Source organism: Carassius auratus, chromosome 14 (assembly GCF_003368295.1).
Source record: "Carassius auratus strain Wakin chromosome 14, ASM336829v1, whole genome shotgun sequence".
In the NCBI taxonomy this organism is placed as follows: domain Eukaryota; kingdom Metazoa; phylum Chordata; class Actinopteri; order Cypriniformes; family Cyprinidae; genus Carassius; species Carassius auratus.
The window spans coordinates 6,951,375-6,975,045 of NC_039256.1; the positions used below are offsets into that span (position 1 = coordinate 6,951,375).

General features: G+C 40.1%; 2 protein-coding genes across 2 annotated transcripts; one reads left to right on the forward strand and one right to left on the reverse strand.

The window, feature by feature from the left end:
- Window positions 1-1,768: 1,768 nt before the first annotated feature.
- Window positions 1,769-16,684, forward strand: pcdh12 (protocadherin 12). The gene is made up of 4 exons (XM_026279693.1): window positions 1,769-5,176; window positions 6,316-6,407; window positions 7,319-7,452; window positions 15,542-16,684. Exons 1-4 carry the CDS (start codon window positions 2,282-2,284, stop codon window positions 15,928-15,930), a joined length of 3,510 nt encoding a protein of 1,169 aa, XP_026135478.1. The 5' UTR covers window positions 1,769-2,281; the 3' UTR covers window positions 15,931-16,684.
- A 650-nt stretch (window positions 16,685-17,334) lies between these two features.
- On the reverse strand, window positions 17,335-23,515 carry prpf19 (pre-mRNA processing factor 19). Its single transcript, XM_026279694.1, has 16 exons — window positions 23,300-23,515; window positions 22,712-22,861; window positions 22,549-22,625; window positions 21,509-21,650; window positions 21,355-21,428; window positions 21,188-21,253; window positions 21,042-21,083; window positions 20,886-20,960; window positions 20,219-20,294; window positions 19,952-20,061; window positions 19,710-19,865; window positions 18,824-18,893; window positions 18,435-18,608; window positions 18,141-18,223; window positions 17,942-18,047; window positions 17,335-17,784 (listed from the first exon to the last, which is right to left on the reverse strand). The coding sequence occupies exons 1-16, from the start codon at window positions 23,316-23,318 to the stop codon at window positions 17,687-17,689; spliced, it is 1,518 nt and encodes a 505-aa protein (XP_026135479.1). The 5' UTR covers window positions 23,319-23,515; the 3' UTR covers window positions 17,335-17,686.
- Window positions 23,516-23,671: the final 156 nt, after the last annotated feature.

Sequence of the window (23,671 nt, forward strand, 5' to 3'; positions counted from 1 at the left end):
TGCTTTTCATTTGGAAAACCTCACAAATAATTGCATTATATTTTTTGTGCACATGCACTTCCTTTTAACTTCTTAGCTTTGATGCTTCTCACCATATAACTTCATTATTATTGAAAAATACATCCATATTAATGAATCTTATGAAACCTTTTTAAAAACACGCCCAGACCATATTACACCCCAAGAAAAAAGGCATTCTTAAATCTATAGCTTCCTGTGAGGAACAGTGAGCTGATGTTGCAAGGTTTTTTTTTTTTTTTTTTTTGCATTTAAACATACAATTTCACTTAATTTTTAAAGGTGAAATATGATGTGGACACGTTCTTCAATTATTTGTGGTGTCTGTTTCTTTTAAAATGAAACAAAATTCACACAAACACACACACACACACACACACACAAAACTCAATCTATATCCTTTGTGAGCTGCAGGAAGAGAGTGAAGGAGAGAAAGTTAAAGAAAGCAAATGGGGAGACGAGAACATGAGCAGACAAACTTAAGGTCATTATTCGTTCCAGATGGGGTTAATTAGAAAATGGAGAGATGATTATGTGTGAAGGCCAAGCCTGTTTATTTTAGAGATAGACACCAATCACATGGAGTGACCTCTGACCCCTGAGAAACACATGCACACTAGCTCTTAGAGAAGGAAAACTCCCTACTGCCCAATTCATGAGCATCTGATCAAACTTAATGTGCACTCAAGAGTTAAGACCTCTGACCCCCAGCACAGGACACAGGGCTGCAGAAACATGTCACGTCACCTCTCTGCTATCACTCTGGGAAAAGCTTTTATTGGCTTGCAGGTAATGGGATAGTTTGTGTTAGGAGACCCCCATGTAGAGAGGAAGTGGGGTCTGCGCTTTTCCCCTTTCACCATCCTCTTTTTATTGGCCACAGGCCTTCAATAATATATCTCTTGCTTGTATAACCAAAACCATTGGTTATGTAATGCTAACACATATCTACCAACAATTAATGCTAATACATTAGTATAGGGTCCAATTCACACTAATAACTAGTTGCTTATTAGCATGTTTATTATTAACATATTGGCTGTTTATTAGTGCTTATAAAGTATATATAATGCATGACATCCATAATCCTACCCAATACCCTAAACTTAACAACTACCTTATAAACTATTAATAAGCAGCAAATAAGGAGTTAATTGAGGCGAAAGTCATAGTTGATGGTTATTTAATAGTGAGATTTGGACCCTAAAATAAAGTGTGTCCCAATTAATTTTTATTGTAGTTTTTGTTTTTTGTAATTTGTACATAAAATATTTAAAATCTATATTTGTTTATGAAAATGGCCGATGTATCTGTTTGTAACACTGTTATAATTGTCAATTTATTTAATCAGAAGCCTTTTCTTTTCATCATAAATTATATGCAGCATAACAATTTAATTAAAAGATAAAAAAAGAATAAACACAAATAGCATTTTTGTGTTCAAGGCCCCTAAAGGTTTCATCTTAGGTTTGCTTCAAGTCTGATGACAAATGCCATAGAGCATGACTCTTACTGTGTTTATTTAGACAGTTTGGAAAAGGACTAAAGTCAGATGTGTGAAGAGCTAGAGGCACAGAATGAAAGAAGCGGGATCATGTTTCGTTAAAAGCACACCGTTGATTCCAGCCACATTTCTTCTAAATCCGCGGGTGGAGTTAAGGAGCGCTGTACTCTCCTCCCTCACTATCTGTTATTGGCTCTCAGGACATTCCCCCTGAATGAGCCGTCCCAGCCTCCCGAGTTCCTCCCCGCTCCTCACTTTAACGCTGAGTCCTGGGCCGGGAAGCAGCAGCTGTGTGTGAGTGAGTAGAGCTGAAGAATAACACTGATTTGGCTATGGGAGATGATAACTTTATTTATAAACTAGAATGGTCTGGAATTATACTTTTATAAAAGCGATTTAGTTGTCTTAATAGTGATCAATATTTTCCGTGGGTGTTTACTGTTTAATTATTGTGGTGTGCTATGTATGTTCACATCAGTAAATCTCAGTGTTAATATAGGATAACATTACTATAAAGTGATAGCTGTGAAACTTTGTGATGACAATTATCATTTTCTAATTTTTGTGACTTTTATATTTACTGTAAATGGTCGTTTACAAAGCACCTGGTTGTGGCGGTACTGTCATTAATTTTTGATTCTAAAATAGCAGTTTTCTTTTTTTTTTATATTTCTTTTTTTTCTAGTTTTCTAGTTCTTTCAAATCTAGTTGCTCAACACATCTGACTGTATATAAAAGATAATAAACTCACACACAGCCATGCTCCAGGTTTGGCTCATTCTGGCAGCTCTTATTGAGTGGCCACCCTGTCTTGCCCACAATACGGGCTCTGCTCCCCTCATTATCCAGTATCATGTCTGGGAAGAACAGCCCTCAGGGACAAGGGTGGGTCGCCTCCTGGATGACCTACGTGAACGTGGGGAAACAGGATCACTGGAAAACTTTCAGGTCGTGCAGCATGGACATGCTCTACCAGTCACAGTTGACTCAAGGGATGGTACCGTGTCAACCCTACGCAGGCTGGACCGAGAAGAGCTATGCTGGGGAGCAGAATTTTGTGAGCTGGCCTTCAGTGTTCTCTACAGAAAGGGTGGTGATATGCATTTCCTCTCAGTTCGTGTGGAGGTGATGGATCAAAATGACCACAGTCCAGTCTTTCCGAGCCTAGTGCAGGAGGTGGAGATCTCTGAGACAGCCTCACTGAGAATGCGCATCCCTCTGGACCGGGCTGTAGATCCAGACGCGGGACCGAATGGCCTGCAGAACTACACCCTGTCTTCCAACCAGCACTTTGCTTTGGATATCCGTACTTCTGGAGGGGCCAAGCAGGCTGAATTAGTGGTCATCAAAGAACTGGACAGGGAGTTGCAGCCAACTTTAGAACTGGTTCTGACAGCCTGGGACAAAGGGAACCCGCCAAAATCAGGCAGCACTAAAGTAATAGTCACAATTCTGGACTCCAACGACAATAGCCCTGTATTTGAGGAGGCCCCAGCAGTTATCGAACTAGCAGAGGACACTATTCATGGGACAATTGTCATTAATCTCCGTGCTACAGACCCTGATCAAGGTGCTAATGGGGAGGTGGAGTACTCTCTCAGTAAACATGTCTCACCGGAAGTGCAACGACTATTCAGCATCCATCCAAAAACGGGTGCTGTGACTTTGCAAGGCCCTTTAGATTTTGAAGAAAAGAATGTGTACGAGGTAGACATCCAAGCTCGAGATCTGGGGCCCAATGCTATCCCATCTCACCACAAGCTGCAAGTCAAATTGCAAGACGTCAATGATAATGCTCCTCGCATACATATAACATGGACTCCTCAAGACTCCCCTGTTGCAACCGTCTCTGAAGGAGCACCAAATGAAACGTTCCTTGCTCTTGTGATGGTATCTGATGCCGATTCTGGGGCGAATGGGCAGGTACAAGTGCAGATTCTCAGGGGATCTGGCCCCTTCAGACTCAAACAGATCCATGGAGACAATTATATGATTGTAACCAAAGATACACTGGATCGTGAGAAGCAAATGGAATATAACCTCACTCTTGTAGCTCAGGACCGTGGTGATCCTCCTCTATCCTGTATTAAGCTCCTGACTGTCCATGTTTTGGATGAAAATGATAACGCACCAATGTTTGCCAAAAGTCACTACCGGAGCATCCTCAAAGAGAACAACACTCCTAGGTTACATTTCTTGACCGTGGAGGCACATGATGTTGACATGGACCTCAGCGGAAGGGTGTTATTCTCCATTAGAGAATCGAATGAGTTGGGAACACCAACAGCATTTTTCTCAGTCCACCCCAGCACTGGGGCTGTTTCTGTCCAACAGTCATTAGACTATGAGGAAACCCACTCCTACTCATTTATTGTGGAGGCTGTAGATCAAGGATACCCACCAATGACCAGTACTGCAACCGTGCTAGTTGAGATACAGGATGTTAATGACAACTACCCTGTGATTCATGAGCCACTACCCAAGAAGGGAATTGCATTGCTAAGCATCCCAGTGAATGTGGACAAAGGGGAGATTGTAACTGAACTTGGGAATAAAGCTCTGGAGGATAACTTCTACAAACCAAGAAATAACTCCATTAACAAACCCGAAGGTTTTCTGGCCACCACCATTCGGGCAAGTGATCCAGATTCTGGTCTCAATGGAAGACTCCGTTTTAGAATAACAGATGGCAAACCTTCTTACCTATTCTTTGTGGATGAAACTACTGGACAGCTCTATGTGAACACAACCAATGCCACAGAATTGATCGGCAGAACTTTTAAACTGGGCATTGCAGTATCTGATATGGGAACACCTACGCTAACCACAAGAATCACATTGGAAGTGACATTCATCAACTTTCGCGACCACCTAAAGAACTTGTCTCACGATAACCAGGCCAAGTACAGTTTTACAATGCTTTTGGCCATCTGCCTTGGATCAACCTGCTTGGTATTATTTCTAGCCATTGCTTTGGCCAAGACATTCTGTCATCATGACAAACGTGACAACCGTGCTTACAACTGTAGACAAGCTGAGTCAACCTACACCAGTCACCCACGACGGCCACAGAAGCACATTCACAAGAACGACATCCAGTTGGTACCAGTGCTACGGGGTCGTAAAGAAACTCCACAAGAAGATGAAACTGAGGCATTGTCATGTACCTCACCTTTAGTGGAAATGCTGCATCCAAACGGCCAGTTTACACTTACACCATCCCTTGCTCGCATGGCTCAAAATCAAGCACATACAGAAATAGATGGAAACCCACCACTCGCTCAGAGCAAGATACTCAGAAAGCCCGGGAGCATAGAGTGGAATGGAACACTTCCTTTTAACCCAGGAACTCCATCTCGAACCCTGCAAAAGACCAGAAACCCTTCCTCCTCGTCTTATGCAAACTCACAGACCAGCACACTCAAACGAAACAAAAATGAAGAGGTCAAGCTTACTACCACAGACCCCTCAGAAACTATGTCTTCAGTTCCCAGTAATCAGGCCACCTTACGGAGACCAAAGACCACAGAAAGAAGAGGAAAGCTGGAAGAGTCAGACCACAGGCAGATCCTGAGGAACCTTGTTCGACTCTCTATGGCAGCCTTAGCAGAGAACGGTTCGATTGAGCTGTCCTCTGCCTCACCCGAGGTGCAAGTAAGAGATGCTTTTTATTACAATCTTAACTTTCAGATATGAAAATGCATTAAATCAAACCACTTTGAAAGGTATTGACTTTAATTTCAAGGTATCCCAGTTCATATTAGGTCAAGCACATGATAGCTTTCCCACTCTGCAGTTGCTCTGCAGAACTGGCCCATATCTTTAGCAGCCTAAGGGGACAGCTGACAGACGATGAAGAGACTGAAGTGTATTCAGAATCACATCAGTGTCACACAGTAACTTAAACCTTTAATATGCCTCAGGAGAAAACGCAAACGATCCTCAGTGTAATCACATTACAGAGTCCTACCGAATGTGGGAACAAAAGCTAATTCATTGGTTGTCTTATGAGCGGGGAAAGTACATAAACCAAACACAGATATTTCTGCACAGTAAGATTATACTTCACAGACATGTATGGGCTGGTAGTCGGCAACAAATTGCTGATACTAATCTGATTCTCATTAAATAAAGCGAGAATAACAGCTTTTCATCAGCTAGCATTTCCCAAAAGTGCTGTACTAGTCAAACTGTGTATCCTCTGGATCTGGGTCCACCCAGATGCTCACCTCTAGCAAAATGTTTAGCAGAACAAAAGGTCCTGGCATGGGTTTGAGCGCTCACGTGAATAGAGCGCCCAGCCAGGAAGAGCATGGATCCTGACCCCCACCCTCTCCTCCTCTCCAGTCCACCCTCCCTTACTCACTTGGCCCAGTTGGCGAATTAGACCTAAGGCAACTGCAAAGGAAAGGGGCCGAAATGTCACCGGTGCCTGTCCTCACAGCCAAGGCTGGGTTTCTTATGTGCATCCTGGAAGGAAATAGCCTCTAGAAGAATAGACCCTGTGTAGAAACAGCTTCCTGTCTCGCCCTCACCCCTTCAACAGCTCAAACTCCACAACCCTTAGAAAGGGCTCATTCTGAATGTAACTCATTCTGTAACAGACCAAAATCATATATTGAATTATGAAATTATGACATTCTGAAAGAGCAAACAGCCTGCAAGTTGTGTATGGCCATTCAGGCTTCTTGGAGAATTTCAAAGGTTTTGAAACTTTAATAGATGAAAGTGAGTTATGTGGTAAATTTCCCTGTATGTGAGATTATTAATTTTGCATAATTTTAATTCTACAGCAGGTGTCTCAGCTCCTGTCTCTATTGCATCAAGGGCAACTTCAGCCTCGACCAAATTTTCGGGGCAACAAGTATTCCCACAGAACTGGCCGGTAAACCATTTTTATCCTCCTTTTGATTTTATTCACACAAGCTCTTGACCAAACGGACAACAACTGTAGTCCTGTATACTCATTCCTACACTAACACCTGATACCACAGTAGCCTCACAATCACAATATCACTCTTAGAAGTTGGTCAATATTTTATCGGGCAGATTTCTGGTTAAAAAGGAAGTGTCTGTCAGTCAGTGAACACAGAATGAGGCGTATAGCTGTTATCAACCGCTGTCTGTCTTACACACAGATTGTATCAGGCAGAATGCAGTACTGTTCCCATAAATTTAACGTTCATTTATTATAAAAAAGAGAAAGCATAGACCGTGACTCATCTGTGCGAGACAGGGCTTGCTTAAACCAAAGACAGTGCAGTCAGACTTCCTTCAGCTGTGTGTTATATTGTTTTAGGTTCAGTGTTGAGATCTTTTTATCTCACAAAATCCCAGTTTTGAAAGCACTGTTAATCTGATATTAAGGATAATCGGATAGGTATTTCCCTTGATATACCCTTACAAAAAGTTATTGTGCCAGTACAATGCTACAGTGATGGTGCCAGTAAATACTTCAATATAGCATGGTACTGAATATCATATTCATGGTAGTTAAATGCAATGAATACCACTGGTGTTGACTCTAAATCATATTATCCTTTTACCATTATAGCAGTGTATTTTTCTTCAAAAATGATACATTTTAATTGCATTAATTATGTTAAATATGGTTGGAATTGCTTAGAAATGCTCCACATCAAAACATTGACTCTTTGTCAATCCTCCACCATTTCACATGTGCCTCAGTTTAGTTGCATTACATAGCATTTTAACTCATTCAGAGCTTGTTTATGAGTCGTTGGCACATGTTGGGAAACGCTCTCACTGCTTCACTGTTCTCGTTGTGTGTTGTAGGTCCGGGGCTCAGGATGCTGATTGGCTGAGCACTAAAGACAGTGGTCATGGAGAGAGTGAAATGGGTGACATGGACTGGGACTCACCTCTGGACCATGTATACGAAGAAGGCCTCAATAATCTGCTGACTTCTGGTAAATGTCCATACTTTTAAAAGCAATTATTCTCATTTGAGTCCACTGTTATCTTCAATTAAAGGGGTACTTCTGCCTTCATTTACTCAGAAAATGAATATTCTCTCATAATATGTGTACATCTTTTGAAAGTCCATGCAAGCCAAACTTGCACACATCAGAAATTTCCTAAAGAAAATGCAAGAGAGGAAACGATGACAGGACTTTTATTTTGGGGTGAACTATTATTTAAGTCATACCACACAAGCAAAAGTGCTGTTGGACTGAATGTCAAGACACAAACAACGAAACGTCTCACAGACGTTGAACTGAATACCAGTCTCCTTTGTAACGCTGCAGAATTGGAGGAATTTTAATGAAATTAGAGGAGCAGAACTAATTGTGTAATCTAGGTTAAGTGAAGTAAGGTGATGTGAAATGGTTTCCTGATTGTGAGTACTGCACATGATTTGCTATTTTTGTAGGTGATTTCCAGTTTTATCCTGTTTTTCACATATAGCCTAACAATCAACAAATAAGTCAGAGAAAAAACATAATTATGTAGATTTACTTTTCATTTTTAAGTTGATTCTGAACACTGAAATCATGCTCTGGAAACATTAATGTTTAAACTATGTTGATCCGGATGTATTAATATGCATTTCGATTCTCGCTGCTGTGTTTCCTTTGTCTATGTATAGAGTAAATGTTTGTGTGCAGTTCCTTCCATCTATTGTTCTGAGATTTAGCTGTAAATTAACCTAGACCTTTTTTGTTCTCTTGAATGCAAGGTCGAGGTTTTTTTATCTCTCTGATGTCTGATGTACTAACAGAGCTGGGTAGTAACTGATTACATGTAATCTGGATTACATAATCAGATTGCACAAATGTGGTACTTGTAATGAGATTATATTATGTTTTAAAATGCTCAAAATCAGACCACAGTTACATTTTTATGGATTGCATGATTACATTCAGATTCACTCACATTTTATTAATTCTCCATAATGCTTCCTTTTTTCTCTTTGACATTTTAAAAAATGTCACATTGTTAAGCTTTGATTAATATTTAAACAATATAGAACGGCCATGTAAATGTCTTGTGAATTAAATTGTGATCCATGCATGTGAATTTGCAGACCTCTCAGTCAATGACACAATGCATGAGACAAATAATTACAATAATTGCAATATAATTAATTAATTAATTTTAAAATAATAATTAAGTTAGTAAGCACTGCTGATGTATAACAAAAAAATATATATATATTGAAAACCTGAAAGTCTTTGTGCATCTCATTGCTGTTTTATTTTTAATTCTTGTTTATGTGATGCATGGATTCCCAGGTAAGGGATTGTCAGTCAAAAAAACTATTTTAAGAATATTTACTTTAAAAGTCCACTTCCAGTTAAAATTAATATTTCAATCATTTAATGACACATTTGCTTGTTCACAGTGACTATGATAAGTCACATAGACATTGACGGTAAACAAATAAAACATTTCAAGTGTAAACATTTAAGGTCAGAAGTAATCTAAAAGTAATCCAAAAGTAGTCAGAATACATTACCTTAAATGAGTCATCTAAATCACATTACTGACTACAATTTTCATATAATTTGTAATCCGTAGCAGACTACAATTTGTAAATAATCTACCCAAGCACTGAATGATTCTTTTTTAAATAGCTAATTCAATTCATTTATTTATTTTTAATTGTTTATTTTTTGCCATTCTCTCTATCTGTCTGTTTAATGTGGAACATCTCTGTGCATGTTTCACTTTTCTTGGCTTCTTTGCTTCTCACAGTGTTTCAATAGGTGTTTTGGCATAAACATCAAACAAAAGTACAGAAAACATGCAATTTTGTATTAATATCGTTTTCAATAATACCATCATTATTTTTTTTAAAAATCAATACTTTGATCAGTAGCTACACAGAATTCTCTATGTAACACTCTAAAAACGGCTGGGTTATTTTTTAACCCAAAATGCTGGGTTGAGTCTGTTGGGTCATTTTGTTGGGTTATTTAATTTCTTTTTAAACACTTTTGGGTAGTTTCAATTTACCAGGTGTTGGGTTAAACCTGCTGGGTTGCGTCGCTGGGTTGTTTCAGGCCAGCGCTGGGTTATTTAACGCGCCTTGAAGATGTTTAAATCGCTCCCCAACTGTCACTTTGGAAGAACAACGGGGCAAAGCCACGGCTTTCAACTGTTTTAAGGTAAGTTTATTTAATGTTTTCATTAATAATTATTTTAAATTGGCAGAATTATAACTTTTTTGCTGCAACAATACTGTTAAACTTCTACAGGCCAGCATTATTTACGTTAAATGATGAACAGTTTACCTCAAACGGCCAACCTACGTTACGTGACTCGCATAATCGTGTTAAGGTATATGAGACGACAGATTAATACAGTTTTATTAAGTTTCAGACAGTGACGGATGGCTGAAATATACGAATACCTGTGAAAATAGAGGAAAAAGTCGTTTCTGACACTGAAAAGCGAATTTGACATTTAACTTAAGTGAGTCAAATTAGTTAAAAAAGTGAATACGACTTTCTGCTCTAATGTAAACGCCTGCAGTTGTCCATATCGATATGTAAATCATACAATTACGTACGATATAGTCGGACCGCATGTCTAAAAGAACCGACGATCCGGTTCAAATAAACCGGTTCAGTAGTTCTCAAACAAAGTGATTCCTGTAAAAGAATCGACGTCTCAGGGCATTTTAAAGTGCGCGCACGCACAGCGAGGGCCGCGTTAGTGAGGTGATTTGATGCTTGTGTGGTTTTTAAAGTATTTTAACATACAAATTATAATTCAAAATGTGTTTTTTTCCTGTCAGAAAAGCACATGGATACATTTGTGAGAGAAAAACTCGTCGAGTGCAGTCTTATTGAGGCGTCTAACGGTAAGTTCGTGTTTATCAACTAACGTTAACTAACGTTATATGGACTGTTTTAAAGCTGCGGAGTAACCCAGTAAGTTACCTACGTGACTTGCCATAGAAATGTCTGTGCGCGCGCATGCAGTGTGATCTGTGCCAGTGACTGTGTGTGTTTGATATAGCCAGCATATTAACATAAAATTGTGATTCATAATGAACATCCCATTGATTAGACAGTTTGAAAGCACACCTTTCAGCCAATCACTATATCATATCCTGCTTCTGGATAGGTCATAGGTGAATTTAACAAATAATCATGATGGGTAAATTTCATGATTAAGTCCACACAGTTAATTGAACTTTTTTTTATTATTTATTTTAAAGGTTGGAACAAACATGGAATTCCTTAACTGAGCAGAGTCCACAAAACCCCATCCAATTGTCGTGGCGATTTAAAAATGCCAGAAGATCTCTCAGGCATTGATCATAATCAATGGACAGGTAAGGATATTCTGGACTATTTTCAAAAGGAATTGCAAATCTTATATATTTAACTGTATTTTTCCACATGTGGACACATACATTGTGAAATAGTCCAAACTCAATTGAAAAGCATTTGTATTTCAGATGCCTTACACAAAAAGCTGTCAATTTGCGTCAAGCGTGGGACTATACTATGGGGCGTGTTTGTATTGGGGGATATTTTGTAGTTTTTACCCCAAATCTCTCACTGTATGCACTCTGATGCACGTCAGCAAAACAACATTGCAGTTCTACTCTTATTTATCTATTTGCATCTTACCGTATATTTTATTCCTCATGTGAAAAGCATTTGGTTAATGGTGAATATTGACCAATAGTACCATGTGGCTCTAACTGTTAGCAGGCTATAGTAGCTGCATTTGGGGTAAAAATGACAGAATTATTTATTTTGTGAGGTGCCAAGAATATAGGGAGATCCGGGTTGCACTGTCTGTTCTTTAACACTCATCTCTCGGAGTGGCAGCTGCCTTTAGTAGTGCCTTAACCTCCATTGTTCAAAGCATTTGGCACAATTGTCTTTTAGTGACGTCACCTCCCAATACAAACACTCTCCATCGTATGGTCCCACCTCTGACAAAAATTGACAGCTTTCAATGTGAGGCATTGTAAATTCATATGCTAAAGTAATTGCGATTCCATTTGAGTTTTGGCAGGTAACATGTGCGACACAGTGAAAAAACAGACATGGTAATTAATAACACCTCATGTACTTGTTCTTATGTTGCATCTATGCTAATATTAGTCTGTTTCTCTCTTGTTCCGAGGTCACCGTAGCCACCAGATCCAGTCTGTGTCCAGATCAGAGGGTCACTGCAGTCACCCGGATCCAGTACGTATCCAGACCAGATGGTGGATCAGCACCTAGAAAGGACCTCTACTGCCCTGAAAGACAGCGGAGACCAGGACAACTAGAGCCCCAGATACAGATCCCCTGTAAAGACCTTGTCTCAGAGGACATCCAGGACAAGACCACAGCAAACAGATGATTCTTCTGCACAATCTGACTTTGCTGCAGTCTGGAATTGAACTACTGGTTTCGTCTGGTCAGAGGAGAACTGACCCCAACTGAGCCTGGTTTCTCCCAAGGTTTTTTTTCTCCATTCTGTCACCGTTGGGGACAATTAATATCAAGCGATATCATCGACTTGATTGAACAGAGGGACGATACATCACTGAATCAATGATGAACTGATTTTAACTGAAAACTGAGTGTTTCCTTTTGTCCCTTTGCATTATTACACACTATTTTCCTATTTAATACTGTAAAGCTGCTATGATGCAGTATTTGTTCAATATGACAGGCTTATTACTCATAATAAATGGTAAATACAGCTGCAAACGGACTTTGCTTTTCCATTTGAAATTTGGCAGTCACTGTGCATTCATGAAAACTGAAAAGGTAATTTTTGTTCAGTGTTTTTGGAACAGTGTTTTTGTTCAAGATTTGCAATTGTGTTTGGATTATGTCACAATTTGTCACATGTGGAAAACGCAATTGAAAATATAATTTGCAATTCCTTTTGAAAATTGTCCTTCCGTTGACAGGCTCTATAGCAGAGTACACTGCTCTCAAGTGTAGATCTTTGCTTCAGAGCTTAAGTGTTTGACAATAGTTCACCCAAAAATGAAAATTGTTAATTATTCACCCTGGTCTGATAGCTCTCGAATATCATCGAAAATATCTTAACTTGTGTTCTGAAGATGAACGAAGGTCTTACAGGTTTGTAACGACATAAAGTGAAGTAATAAATGACAGAATTTTTGGGTGAACTATATGTTGAACTACCCTAAGCAGTGCACATCTACCTACATAGGAGTCTTTATATACTTGATATAAATTTAAGGACATCTTTAAATTTAAATTTAAAGAATGTTAATTGTTAATGTCATTTCACTGTGTATTTAAATAGCTAAACATGTCAAAATGTAATAGTTAAACAGCTAGACACAGGTCATTCAGAAATAATTTTCTTATTTTTTGCAACTGTATTTCTGTGATTTTTATTTTATTTATTTATTTAGCATTTGCTGGAAACAAAAAGGGAAAATTTCATGTTGTTTGTCATTGGTACACATTTTTTAATGTCAGATGGCATTAAAAATATTTTTTAACAGTCTAAACCTATATTCTTCATTATTTATTAATCCATGATTGCTTTGTTAAGCAAAAGTGAAATTATGAGAATAACCCAGCAAGAATAACCCAGAATCATAAAAATACAAACCCACAAATGGTAAAAATGACTCTATCTTGGGTTTTCTCAATAACCCAGCATGCTGGGTTAAAATGTGTAAACCAGCATGCTGGGTTACTTTAACCCAGCACGTGTTCTGTCCAATATTTACCCAGTGCTGGGTTGCCAATTGGGTTATTTTTAACCCAACCATTTTTAGAGTGAACACAAAAATCGAACAGAAAGTAATATTATTGCAAACGATTTGCTTTTGAAATGCCAGAGATGTGAGCCGTTTTTGTATTTTGTATATTCAATTCTTGGATTTGAGTGAAAAAAAAAAACCTGTAGGAACTCTAGAAGTGGACAAGGCAGCTAAGCTTTAGAACAGACTTTGCTTGAGTCAGTATTGCCCTGATACTCATCTGATGTTAGTCATGCTACTGAAGACAGATGGTTTTGAGTTACTATCGGGGGTTTCTTTCTGAAGCATGCAGGTACATATTCCCTGAGTCATCTCAGTTTTAACCACTTACGCACACCTCTGAATGATGGAGAGCCTCCACTTCACTTCAGCACAAAATGCATACGATGTGTACCCCAGGGACAGAGAAGGAGAGAGTGTGTGAAATGTGTGTGTGTGCACAAGTAAGACATTGTTCTGTCTCTACACTCTTCCTTTGAAGGACACACTGGCCTCAGGCTGCGGTTTCTCTACTGAATTCTTCTCACACTGGTTTTCAAGGGCCAGAGGTGACACATGCACTTTGGTGAATTATGTGTGATTGAAATGAATAACAATGGTTCACATTCTTCCGTTAGTTAGTTGCTTGCACTGTTTGAGCTGCTCACATGAATGACATATTAAAGGTGTGCTGTCACTTTTCCAAGCGGTCATACCTAATAGAAGAATGCATGTGATGGGTAATTTTGTGTCAGGGCTACAGATTTCCCAATGCAGATTTCACAAAATATTTGTAGATGTGTTGAACAAACAAAGATCTGCTTGGTTTGAAAGGATCGTTGAACCAAACTGATGCAACCATGCTAAACACCTCTCTGAACACTTGAGCGAATGCATATGAACACCATTGTGCTGGGCTAGTTTTCAGACTTGGAGCTGATCTGAAGGGCTGTTTGCTTGTTTGAGAAGGTATGGCAGTGTAAGCGAATGTTACACACATGTCACTGTCATGTGTTTAAGTCTGCCTTCGGTTGTTTTGATGTGGTTGGATTCTTTATGGCATTTCTTCAAGGTTTAACTGCTTTAGAGGAATTGCTGATTGAAAGGCACTTCCACCATTTCCTCCATCATTAATTGAGAGGCTGTAAGAATGAGATTTGTGGAATAAAAGTAAGAAAGAAAGCAAGAAGTATAATGGGGCATATAATTATTAACTGATGATTATAATGGAACGGGCTGAGTTTAGAGATTGAAAGCGGTGTGCAGAGAGGAAGTCGTGAACATGAGGTTTTGATGTGGGTTTGTTTGATCAGCGCTGGCTGGAGCTCACATCTTTACTCACACTCTCTCTCCGTGAGCTTCTGTACAAGCTGAGCCCTTGATTAAGACCTTGACATCTCTGATCCACCGACGGGAGAAGAAACACTTGAGGAAGGCTATGAAGCTGTGTCGGTTTCGTGGAGGTTGTCTTGTGTTTTGTACTCTCCACCATCACATTCAGGCTTTTCCTCGCTTATTCAAAAACAAATATTTCTGTGTCAGCCACTCCAGCAAATTAAGACTGAGCTTGAGTTATGTGATAAATTAGACGACCAAAAATGCACGGCAGAGTATAAACAATGCTAAACACAAGTGATAGTATGCAACTAATCATTAAAGATATGGAGATGTGTGTGTTTGTGCTGTGAGTGTGTGCTGATGATTTGACTAGATGCAAAGTTCAAAAATAGTTTGTTTTTTTAAATAAAGGAACCATTGTAAGTTAACACTTCTCAATGTGAAGAACATTTGAATCATTTGAGGAATTGGTTGTGCAGTGGATGTTAAATGGAAACAAGGATGCCTTTATTTTTTAGAGGCTGCTTCACAAACGCAGATAACGTGTGAAAGAAAAATCACGTTTAAGCTTATTCACTTAACTATTTCTGGAATGTTTCTGGCTTAATGAAGGTCATTTCCTTGTTTATTGTTATCCTGCATCTCTTCCTTTGCCCTAAATCTGTGGCTAATGCTGTGACTTTAGTCCAAGCCGTGTTGCACCGGCTCTACTCATCTGTGTTCAGACTCAAGCAAAGGAAATCACAGATAAATGCACACCTCCTCTCGGGATATCCTATCATCCTGTTATTCATGCATACAAACTCACACAAGTAAACAAGTGAAGATTCAGACAGACAGATGTGTGTAAATATTGCATTATATTTATGGCCATATTTATTAATAACTGATTAGTAGTGCTTTGGAAAATGCTTATTTATTTACATATGTTACATGCATACAGTTTGACATATTTTATTCCTCTTTTTGTGTAGATGATGTGTTCTCAGACATTCCCGATCCGGCATGGATGGCCCGTCTTTCTCTTCCTCTGACAACCGACTACCATGAAAACCTGTTTGTCCCGGACGGGCCGCCGTCCCCTGATGCCCGCTGTCCCATGGCTGGTCCGGATGATTCCACTTCCTTCTCTACGTTTGGTAAAACCCCGGAGAAGTCCCCTCTGGGAGGCAGAGCTCTGATGTCTGAAGTGAGCTCTCTGTTTGAGATGCTGCTGACACAGAAAGCCGATGGTCAGTCGTGTCCCCCTGTGGAGGTGCTCTACAGACTGTCTGCGGCGTACAGACGCTCGCTGGGCTTAGACACAGCTGCCAGCGCAGGACCGGCCCACACACGCCTGCAGTATGCCAACCCTGTGCCATGACAGCAAAGAAGGTTTCATTTCTGGTGCCATCTCGTGTTGGGCTGCACACAAGCCTCAGGAACAATGCTCAAAACATCTTACAACAACATCTTGTTATTTTTATTCAACCTGGTCTGGCTGGGACAGGCTATGCCCATAAAAAAAGAACTTTTTATAGTGATAAAAGAAAAAAGAAAGCATATCCTGATATTGGCAGACCATTATATTTGATCCTGTTGCAAGGAGGTAATGATTGAGCTCTGTGCTGTGCACGTGAGGAGACATGAGTCCGTCTCCTCTTTAGGAAAAAACTGTTTATATCCTCTGAAGCACAAACAGATCCTAAACAAACCCTTTCTCTCAGAAAACCACTGAATCATTGCCACAGGAGCTCCTCTAGAGGGTCTCACAGCGACCACTGCTGGCTGATTATGTTTATTTGATATTTTTATGCCGGCTCTTATGTAAATATTGTTTTTTTTAGTAGTTACAGGGCATGTAGTCGTCAGATAGTTTGGTAGTAAGCCTAACACTGTATATGCAAGACTTGGTCATCGTAGTGAAGGACTGCATGACTAAATTCAGTTCTGTTCTGAATGTAACTTGAGTTTTTCTTCTTTTTCTTTGAATGCTGTAAGTTATTGATATCAAAACGAAGATGTATTTTTATTTTTCCAGTGTCATTTTGTATATGTGTAGTGCTGTTTTTGTATTCATAACTGACATCACGTTTTCCTTTTGTAAATTTTAAAAGTGAAATAAACAATTTACTGCATTTATTTTTTAGGGTTACAGTGAAAACACATCTGAAGTCCTCTACATCTAAAACTGAGAGAGATAAAATCAATACGATTAAGAATATATATAAAAACATCTTGCAGTTGGTCTAAAAAATATTACTATAAAAGTGGTTCTTTAAGATATTTCACAGCAAATAGACAAACCACATTTCACTTGCTACAAACCTATAATAAACTACCATTTTTATTTTTATCTTCCGCCAAAGTGGATTGAAAACATGAATGGCTCATCTTGGCCATATCTCTACATATTTTAATTAAATCTGCTTTCAGAAAGCAGCTCAGAACAATGTTTGAACAGGCTTTAAGCTGAGAGTATTCAGGGCCAGTAATGTGTGAGAAAAGGATCCAAGTCAACAGATGGATGATGATCCTCCTGCATTGTCTCGGTTTCTCTCCAAATTTCATCACCCTGCTCTTCCTGGCAATGGCTGTTACTGTCCAGCTATCAAGACTATGTACAGATATCAAGACTATGTTCTTTGTAATGCTCCTGTCAAACATTGCAAAACTAGACCACAATGCTTCTGCACTGAAAAAAAAAAAAACAGTCATTTTGAATGCATCAAACAAACTCCTGATCAGTTCTTACAAGAGCATATTCAATGAACACAAAAACAATACATAAAAACAATTTAAACTTTATTGGAATCCATTTCACATTTTTTTGTCATTGTCCACAAATTGATTAAGAAAAAAGAAGTCATGGGACATTAACAAAGTTTGCCAGACTACAACCAAAGCTTAAAAAGGTAGACAGAAAAAAAAAAAAAAAAAAAAAAGAGCGCTTGAATCAACCCTAATGTGCCAAAAGTCAGGTATACTGTATGTCTGAGGAATTCATCACTACAATAATGTATATGAACGTGAATGTATATCTATGTATACACAAGCACAATTTATCACTGACAGACATGTTTGCTGTGGGAAAATAATCATCCGGTTTGACGTCTCTCCTAAAAAGTTCTCCATTTCTATTAAAGGCTGTAGAATTTGAGGCTTCTGTCCATGCCAGTGGACGCCAGGAACTGAGCATGTTCCCCGAAGGCCACACCGGTCACCAGCCCAGAGTGATCTACAGGAGAAGGTCAAACAAGAATGCATAGTTAGGAACAAAGGTCCGTTTGATGGCTCAAAACAAAACGTTCTTGACAAAGACGACAGCAAACACATAGAAAGGCTTTCTCTTCTTGTATAATACTACTAAAAGCTCAGAGCTGAGCTCCACTCACCAGGGAAGTTGAGCACCTCAGACCACTGTTTGCAGATATAAACTCTGATGTCTGATCCACCAACAGCCAGATATGTTCCGCTCTGGTCGAAGACCAAAGACTTCACCTACAGGAGGAAGACAAACATTAGCAAGCTTTCAGTGAATGAAGTAAATCAGGCCACAGAAATGACTTGTGTGTTCTTCATCTGTTTGACAACCTCATAATTGTTGTCCAAAGTGATAGTCTTGAAGTTCTTCAGCTTCCTCAGATCCCACAGCTTGAGTGAGCTGTCCTGAGCACCTACAGGTCAAACAAAACTGAGTTTAAAAGACAATTCACATCAAGTAAAGCCCATTTAAGTGCACTAACTCTACTGGATAAGAACTCAATCTGAACTGAATGGAGCTGAACACTACTGCCTTCTGTAGAGCTGTTTCACGTTTTCATTATTTATTTAGCAACATTAAGAGTTAATTATCGGTTTATTCCAAGTCGGGGTCATGTGACTTACCAGTGGCCAGATAGTATCCATTCTCGGAGAAGGCGATGGACGTCACAGGACCTGAATGTCCCGGGAAGTTGGCTACATTGGTCCGTTCCTTCAGATCCCAGATCTTAATCTGAGAATCTGCCGTGCCGGTGCCGAAAATCAGACCGTCCGGATGGAACTGAGCACAGGTCAGAGCTGAAGGGACACATCAGATCAGAGCCTCACATGTTCATCAAATCTAAGCACTCTGGAATATAGCTAACAAAATACAGACTGATGTTTTTCAGCCTTCAAAGATCTGAAATGTTTTATTGGTATGTTGTACATATTCCTTTGCTCAACTGAACATAGTTTTTATTCAAGCAGCAGCATTTTTGTATTATATTACAGTAAAAATTAAGATAACGCACCACATCCAGCGGTCTCATCCGTCACTTTAGTCAGGACACGTCCAGTTTGGATATCTGAGAAGGCCCAGTACTACAACAACACAACACGCTTTAATGCATTACATCATGACAAAGGTAGAAAACTGCTTTAAAAACACAAAACAAAGGTTTTGAGAAGTTCTTTTCAGAGAAGTTGTGAAACTGCAAACCACATAACTTCTATTAATGAGAGCAAAATCTAATTTAGTAACATGTATATGTGTTACTTGTAAGGATGTCACGAAATCAAAATCTCAAGATACGAGAATATTGTCTAAGTGTACTCTCTGCTTTGAAACATTGATGAAAGGATTAAGCCATATTTGGGCTTTCGGTGCTAGTTCGTTTGAAACAACTTAAAAAAAAAAAAAAAAAAAAAAAGCTTAATTAGGATGGATTAATATTTGGCTGAGATACAACTATTTGGAAATCTGGAATCTGAGGATGCAAAAGAAATCTAAATACTGAGAAAATCACCTTTAAAAGTGGTTCAAATGAAGTTCTTAGCAATGCCTTTTACTAATCAAAAATTAAGTTTTAATATATTTACAGTATGACAATTACAAAATATATTCATGGAACATGATCTTTACTTAATATCCTAATGATTTTTGGAACAAAATAAAAATCTATAATTTAGAATTTTTTTTGGGCTATTGCTATAAATATACACCAGACTGCTTTTGTGCTCCTGGGTTTACAAATAAATATAATAAATAAAAACTACAGTTTTCTCCTGTTTCATCATCATGTGACCACAATAATATCAAGAGAGTTTTGCTATCGCAATATCAAGATATTGCTAGTATCATGACATCCCTAGCTGCTTGTGTACTGCTCCTCATCCATCAGGCTGTGTGTGTGTTACCTGGTCCTCAGAAGAGCTCAGCAGGTAGTCTCCTGTAGCGTGCAGAGACAGGCCGGTCACACTGGCCTCGTGGGCCCTGATCACTTGCACACAGTTGCCTCCGCTCACAGACCACACACGGATGGTGCTGTCTGGAGACGCCGAGAACACCACCGACTGACCCACAACACCAGAAGAGACACGTGAGAACTGAAGACTGAGCAGAAGTGAGTCGATGAATGAAGAGCGGAGCGATGGCATACCTGAGCAGGGTGGTAGATGACAGACGACACCTTTTTGGTGTGCCCTTTGAGGGTGGCAACAATCTGCTCCTCCCGACGGTCGAACACCACCACGTTCTTATCCGCACCACCTGGGGAGAGCAGGTCCAAACAACTCTGGTTCAGACAGTGTATACGAGTCTGAATCAACATGCAGTAAACAAGATCACAGGAGACGCATTCGAATTATGTGAACCCTATGACTTGTGATCAAATTGTGTGTGTGTGTGTAATCGTGTTGTAATGTACCGGTGAGGACTTTGTTGGTGTCTGTTGGGCAGAGATCCAGAGAGATGATTCCTGGGATACTGGCACTGTGAAGACCCTGATCAGCAGGAAGAGAGAGGGGAAAAGATTGATTTGAGAGGAATTCGGTTCCAAACACTTCCTGGAACAAAAGCTGTCTGCTGTCTAAAAGGAAGCTAAATGACATTGAAGATCATGATTGACCGACTCAAAACAACACGCTGAAAAGATGATATGGATAAAAACGCATAACGCACACAAACATTAGATGCAACTATTTAAATATATGTTGATCATTTAACCATTAACCAGAACTAAGAATTTTTACTGATTAAAGAGTTTAAAAGCTTGCTGGATTGTAAAAATAAAGCTATACATATTTGTTAGCTCACAGGGCTGGGTCGACACGTGAAACCACATACACACACAGATATATTTCATAAGTAATAAAAGCAACACAATGGTAAGAGGCAACCTCGGATAAATGGTTATCAGAGTGTATAAATGTATTCAAAGCCCAGGAAGTATGTAGAGTTCACTGCTCTTATCACTAAAAAGCTCAGGTTTAAGAGATTAAGGAGAATCAATTAATGGATTGTAAATTTAAAGAATGATTGATCATGGGAATTTATGTATATAGTGCATAATGGAGATCTTATTGGCTACTTACAGCATGAGAGGCCACTTGGCGGTACTTGCCGAGATCTTCTGCTCTGACCAGCTCCTCCGGCACAGTCTTTCCTCTCTGAAAAACAAAGCCACATAAAAGGTTAAGTACATTTATGTAGGTACACAATGCTCCACACAGTGACAATTAAATCCTCACCTTCTTTCTTTCGGTGGTTAAGACGGTAGCCTTGTCTTGGAGCTAAAAAAAAAAAAAAAAAATTCATTAGCTTTGATAACGTGATCTGGCATCCAATGAAATCATCTCTGAATGTTTAACCATGTGGTACTTGTATTTAAACACACCTTCTGTATGATCTCTGGAGTCATTCCGACCTGCTCACTGATCTCCATAGCCTCACCGCCAGCACCCTAAGAGATCAAATCAGTTCAAGATATTAAAATATATACACACACATTTAAATCGATTCCAGCTTTAATGAATGAATCAATTGTCTGGAGGAATGACTGACCACAGCTGCAGGCTGAGAAGCAGGAGTGGCTTGAGGAGCGATCAGTCCAGCTTGAGGCTTGAGTGTAGCCAGAGCTGCAAGCAGAATAATGAACACGTCATTGAAGGCCCAACACCATCAGCACATCCAGAACACACAAATCTGCCGCTCTTACCCTCTCTGGCAGCAGTGACCTCTTTCGTGAGTCGAGCGATGACTCTGCAGGCCGCGTCGTGCTGGTAGAGAGCGTGAGACAGCTCCTGTCGAGTCGTCTGCAGCTGCTGCCTCAGAGTGAAACTGTGCAGCATCACGGCATCCTGGAGGACAGACAGACAACCTCAACGACGGAGGACAGACAGACTCAGAGACAGAGGAGAGACAGACAACCTCAACGACGGAGGACAGACAACCTCAACGACGGAGGACAGACAACCTCAACGACGGAGGACAGACAGACAACCTCAACGACAGAGGAGAGACAGACAACCTCAGTGATGGAGGACAGACAACCTCAACGACGGAGGACAGACAACCTCAACGACGGAGGACAGACATACTCAGTGATGGAGGACAGCCAACCTCAGTGATGGAGGACAGCCAACCTCAACGACGGAGGACAGACAACCTCAACGACGGAGGACAGACATACTCAGTGACGGAGGACAGACAACCTCAACGACGGAGGACAGACAACCTCAACGACGGAGGACAGACAACCTCAACGACGGAGGACAGACAACCTCAACGACGGAGGACAGACAACCTCAACGACGGAGGTCAGACAACCTCAACGACGGAGGTCAGACAACCTCAACGACGGAGGACAGACAACCTCAACGACGGAGGACAGACAACCTCAACGACGGAGGACAGACAACCTCAACGACGGAGGACAGACAGACAGACTCAGTGACGGAGGACAGACAGACAGACTCAGTGACGGAGGACAGACAGACAGACTCAGTGACGGAGGACAGACAGACTCAGTGACGGAGGACAGACAGACTCAGTGACGGAGGACAGACAGACTCAGTGACGGAGGAGAGACAGACAGACTCAGTGACGGAGGAGAGACAGACAGACTCAGTGACGGAGGAGAGACAGACAGACTCAGTGAAGGAGGAGAGACAGACTCAGTGACGGAGGAGAGACAGACTCAGTGACGGAGGAGAGACAAACTATTTCTTCTTCACACAGTCAGGACAAAGAACTCACCCACTCGTCCTGCAGAGATTTGAGGATCGCAGGAATACTGGTGGCCGAGGGAGCCTTTGGTCGAATGGGGTGAGACACTAAAAGTAAAGAAACAGATGCATTTTGAAGTAACCATAGATCATCTGAACGTCTCCTGAAACCAGTGTCATGTGTGTCTCTGTACCCTTGATATCGATGAGCTGCTCCTCGGACAGAGGCTGGCCATTGATGGGGTCCACTCCATTCTCTGCGATGTACTTCTCGATCAGACGCCTCTCAAACACTTGACTGGACACAGGAGAGACACAGGGGTGCTCCGGCACCTCGTTAGAAACTGGGGAGATAACAAGAATGATATTTATAAGAATTACAATAAATAAGATTCAAATCAGATATAAGTCTCCTTCTTCTTCAGTACAAAACTTCATTAGAAGTACACCAGTGTTAATCAAATGTGTCTTACAATACGTTTTTCTCCAATTCACATTCAATAATTAGCCTAGACTTCACGAAACTTTATATATTCACGTTTCTGTTCCCTTGTGATGATGGTTTGTTTGTCGAGCTATAAAGTTAAGAAGTGACTAGCGGTATTCCGACTACAAACACTGCGTTAATTCGTTTCTTGTTCAATGAAATACAGCAAAGCTACTAAAAAGCATGGTGATTTAAGTGTAGTTTCTCATATACAAAGTTTCTGCTAATGTAGCACAACAATGGCTAACGCTGCACAATGCTAATCACTCATGCTAACAGAAACAAACTCACTTACTAGCACAAACCAGAGACATCTCGCTCAAACACACGCGCTGCCGTTCCTCAAGCAAGGGTGAAATAAAAATCGATTCATACACTTAAAACCGACACCGAGTTGATGATTTTATTTTATTTTAAATCAATGCGGGTGCTGCATGTCCCGAATCAGAACACGTTGATGTGTCGTGCTCGTGCTGTGCCGCTCAAACAGCGGTGCATGACGGGATACTGACTCCTCCAGAGAGAGCGGAAGATCAAACCAATGGTCTTCTGGCGAAAGATTTCCAGGATAAAAGTGTAATGTAAAGATATTATCGATGGGTTACTTAAAAAGTAAACCCGCCTTCTTTGATGAAAGAGTGAGTTTTTTTCTCTATTGGCTATTATT

Coding starts and splice junctions, on each gene's coding strand:
- pcdh12 (XM_026279693.1), top strand. CDS start 2,282: ATGCTCCAGGTTTGGCTCATTCTGGCAGCTCTTATTGAGTGGCCACCC. Junction 5,177..6,315: donor CTGCCTCACCCGAGGTGCAA/GTAAGAGATGCT, acceptor TTAATTCTACAG/CAGGTGTCTCAGCTCCTGTC. Junction 6,408..7,318: donor TATTCCCACAGAACTGGCCG/GTAAACCATTTT, acceptor TGTGTGTTGTAG/GTCCGGGGCTCAGGATGCTG.
- prpf19 (XM_026279694.1), bottom strand. Junction 21,651..22,548: donor AATCTCTGCAGGACGAGTGG/GTGAGTTCTTTG, acceptor TCTGTCCTCCAG/GATGCCGTGATGCTGCACAG. Junction 20,961..21,041: donor TAACCACCGAAAGAAAGAAG/GTGAGGATTTAA, acceptor TTTGTTTTTCAG/AGAGGAAAGACTGTGCCGGA.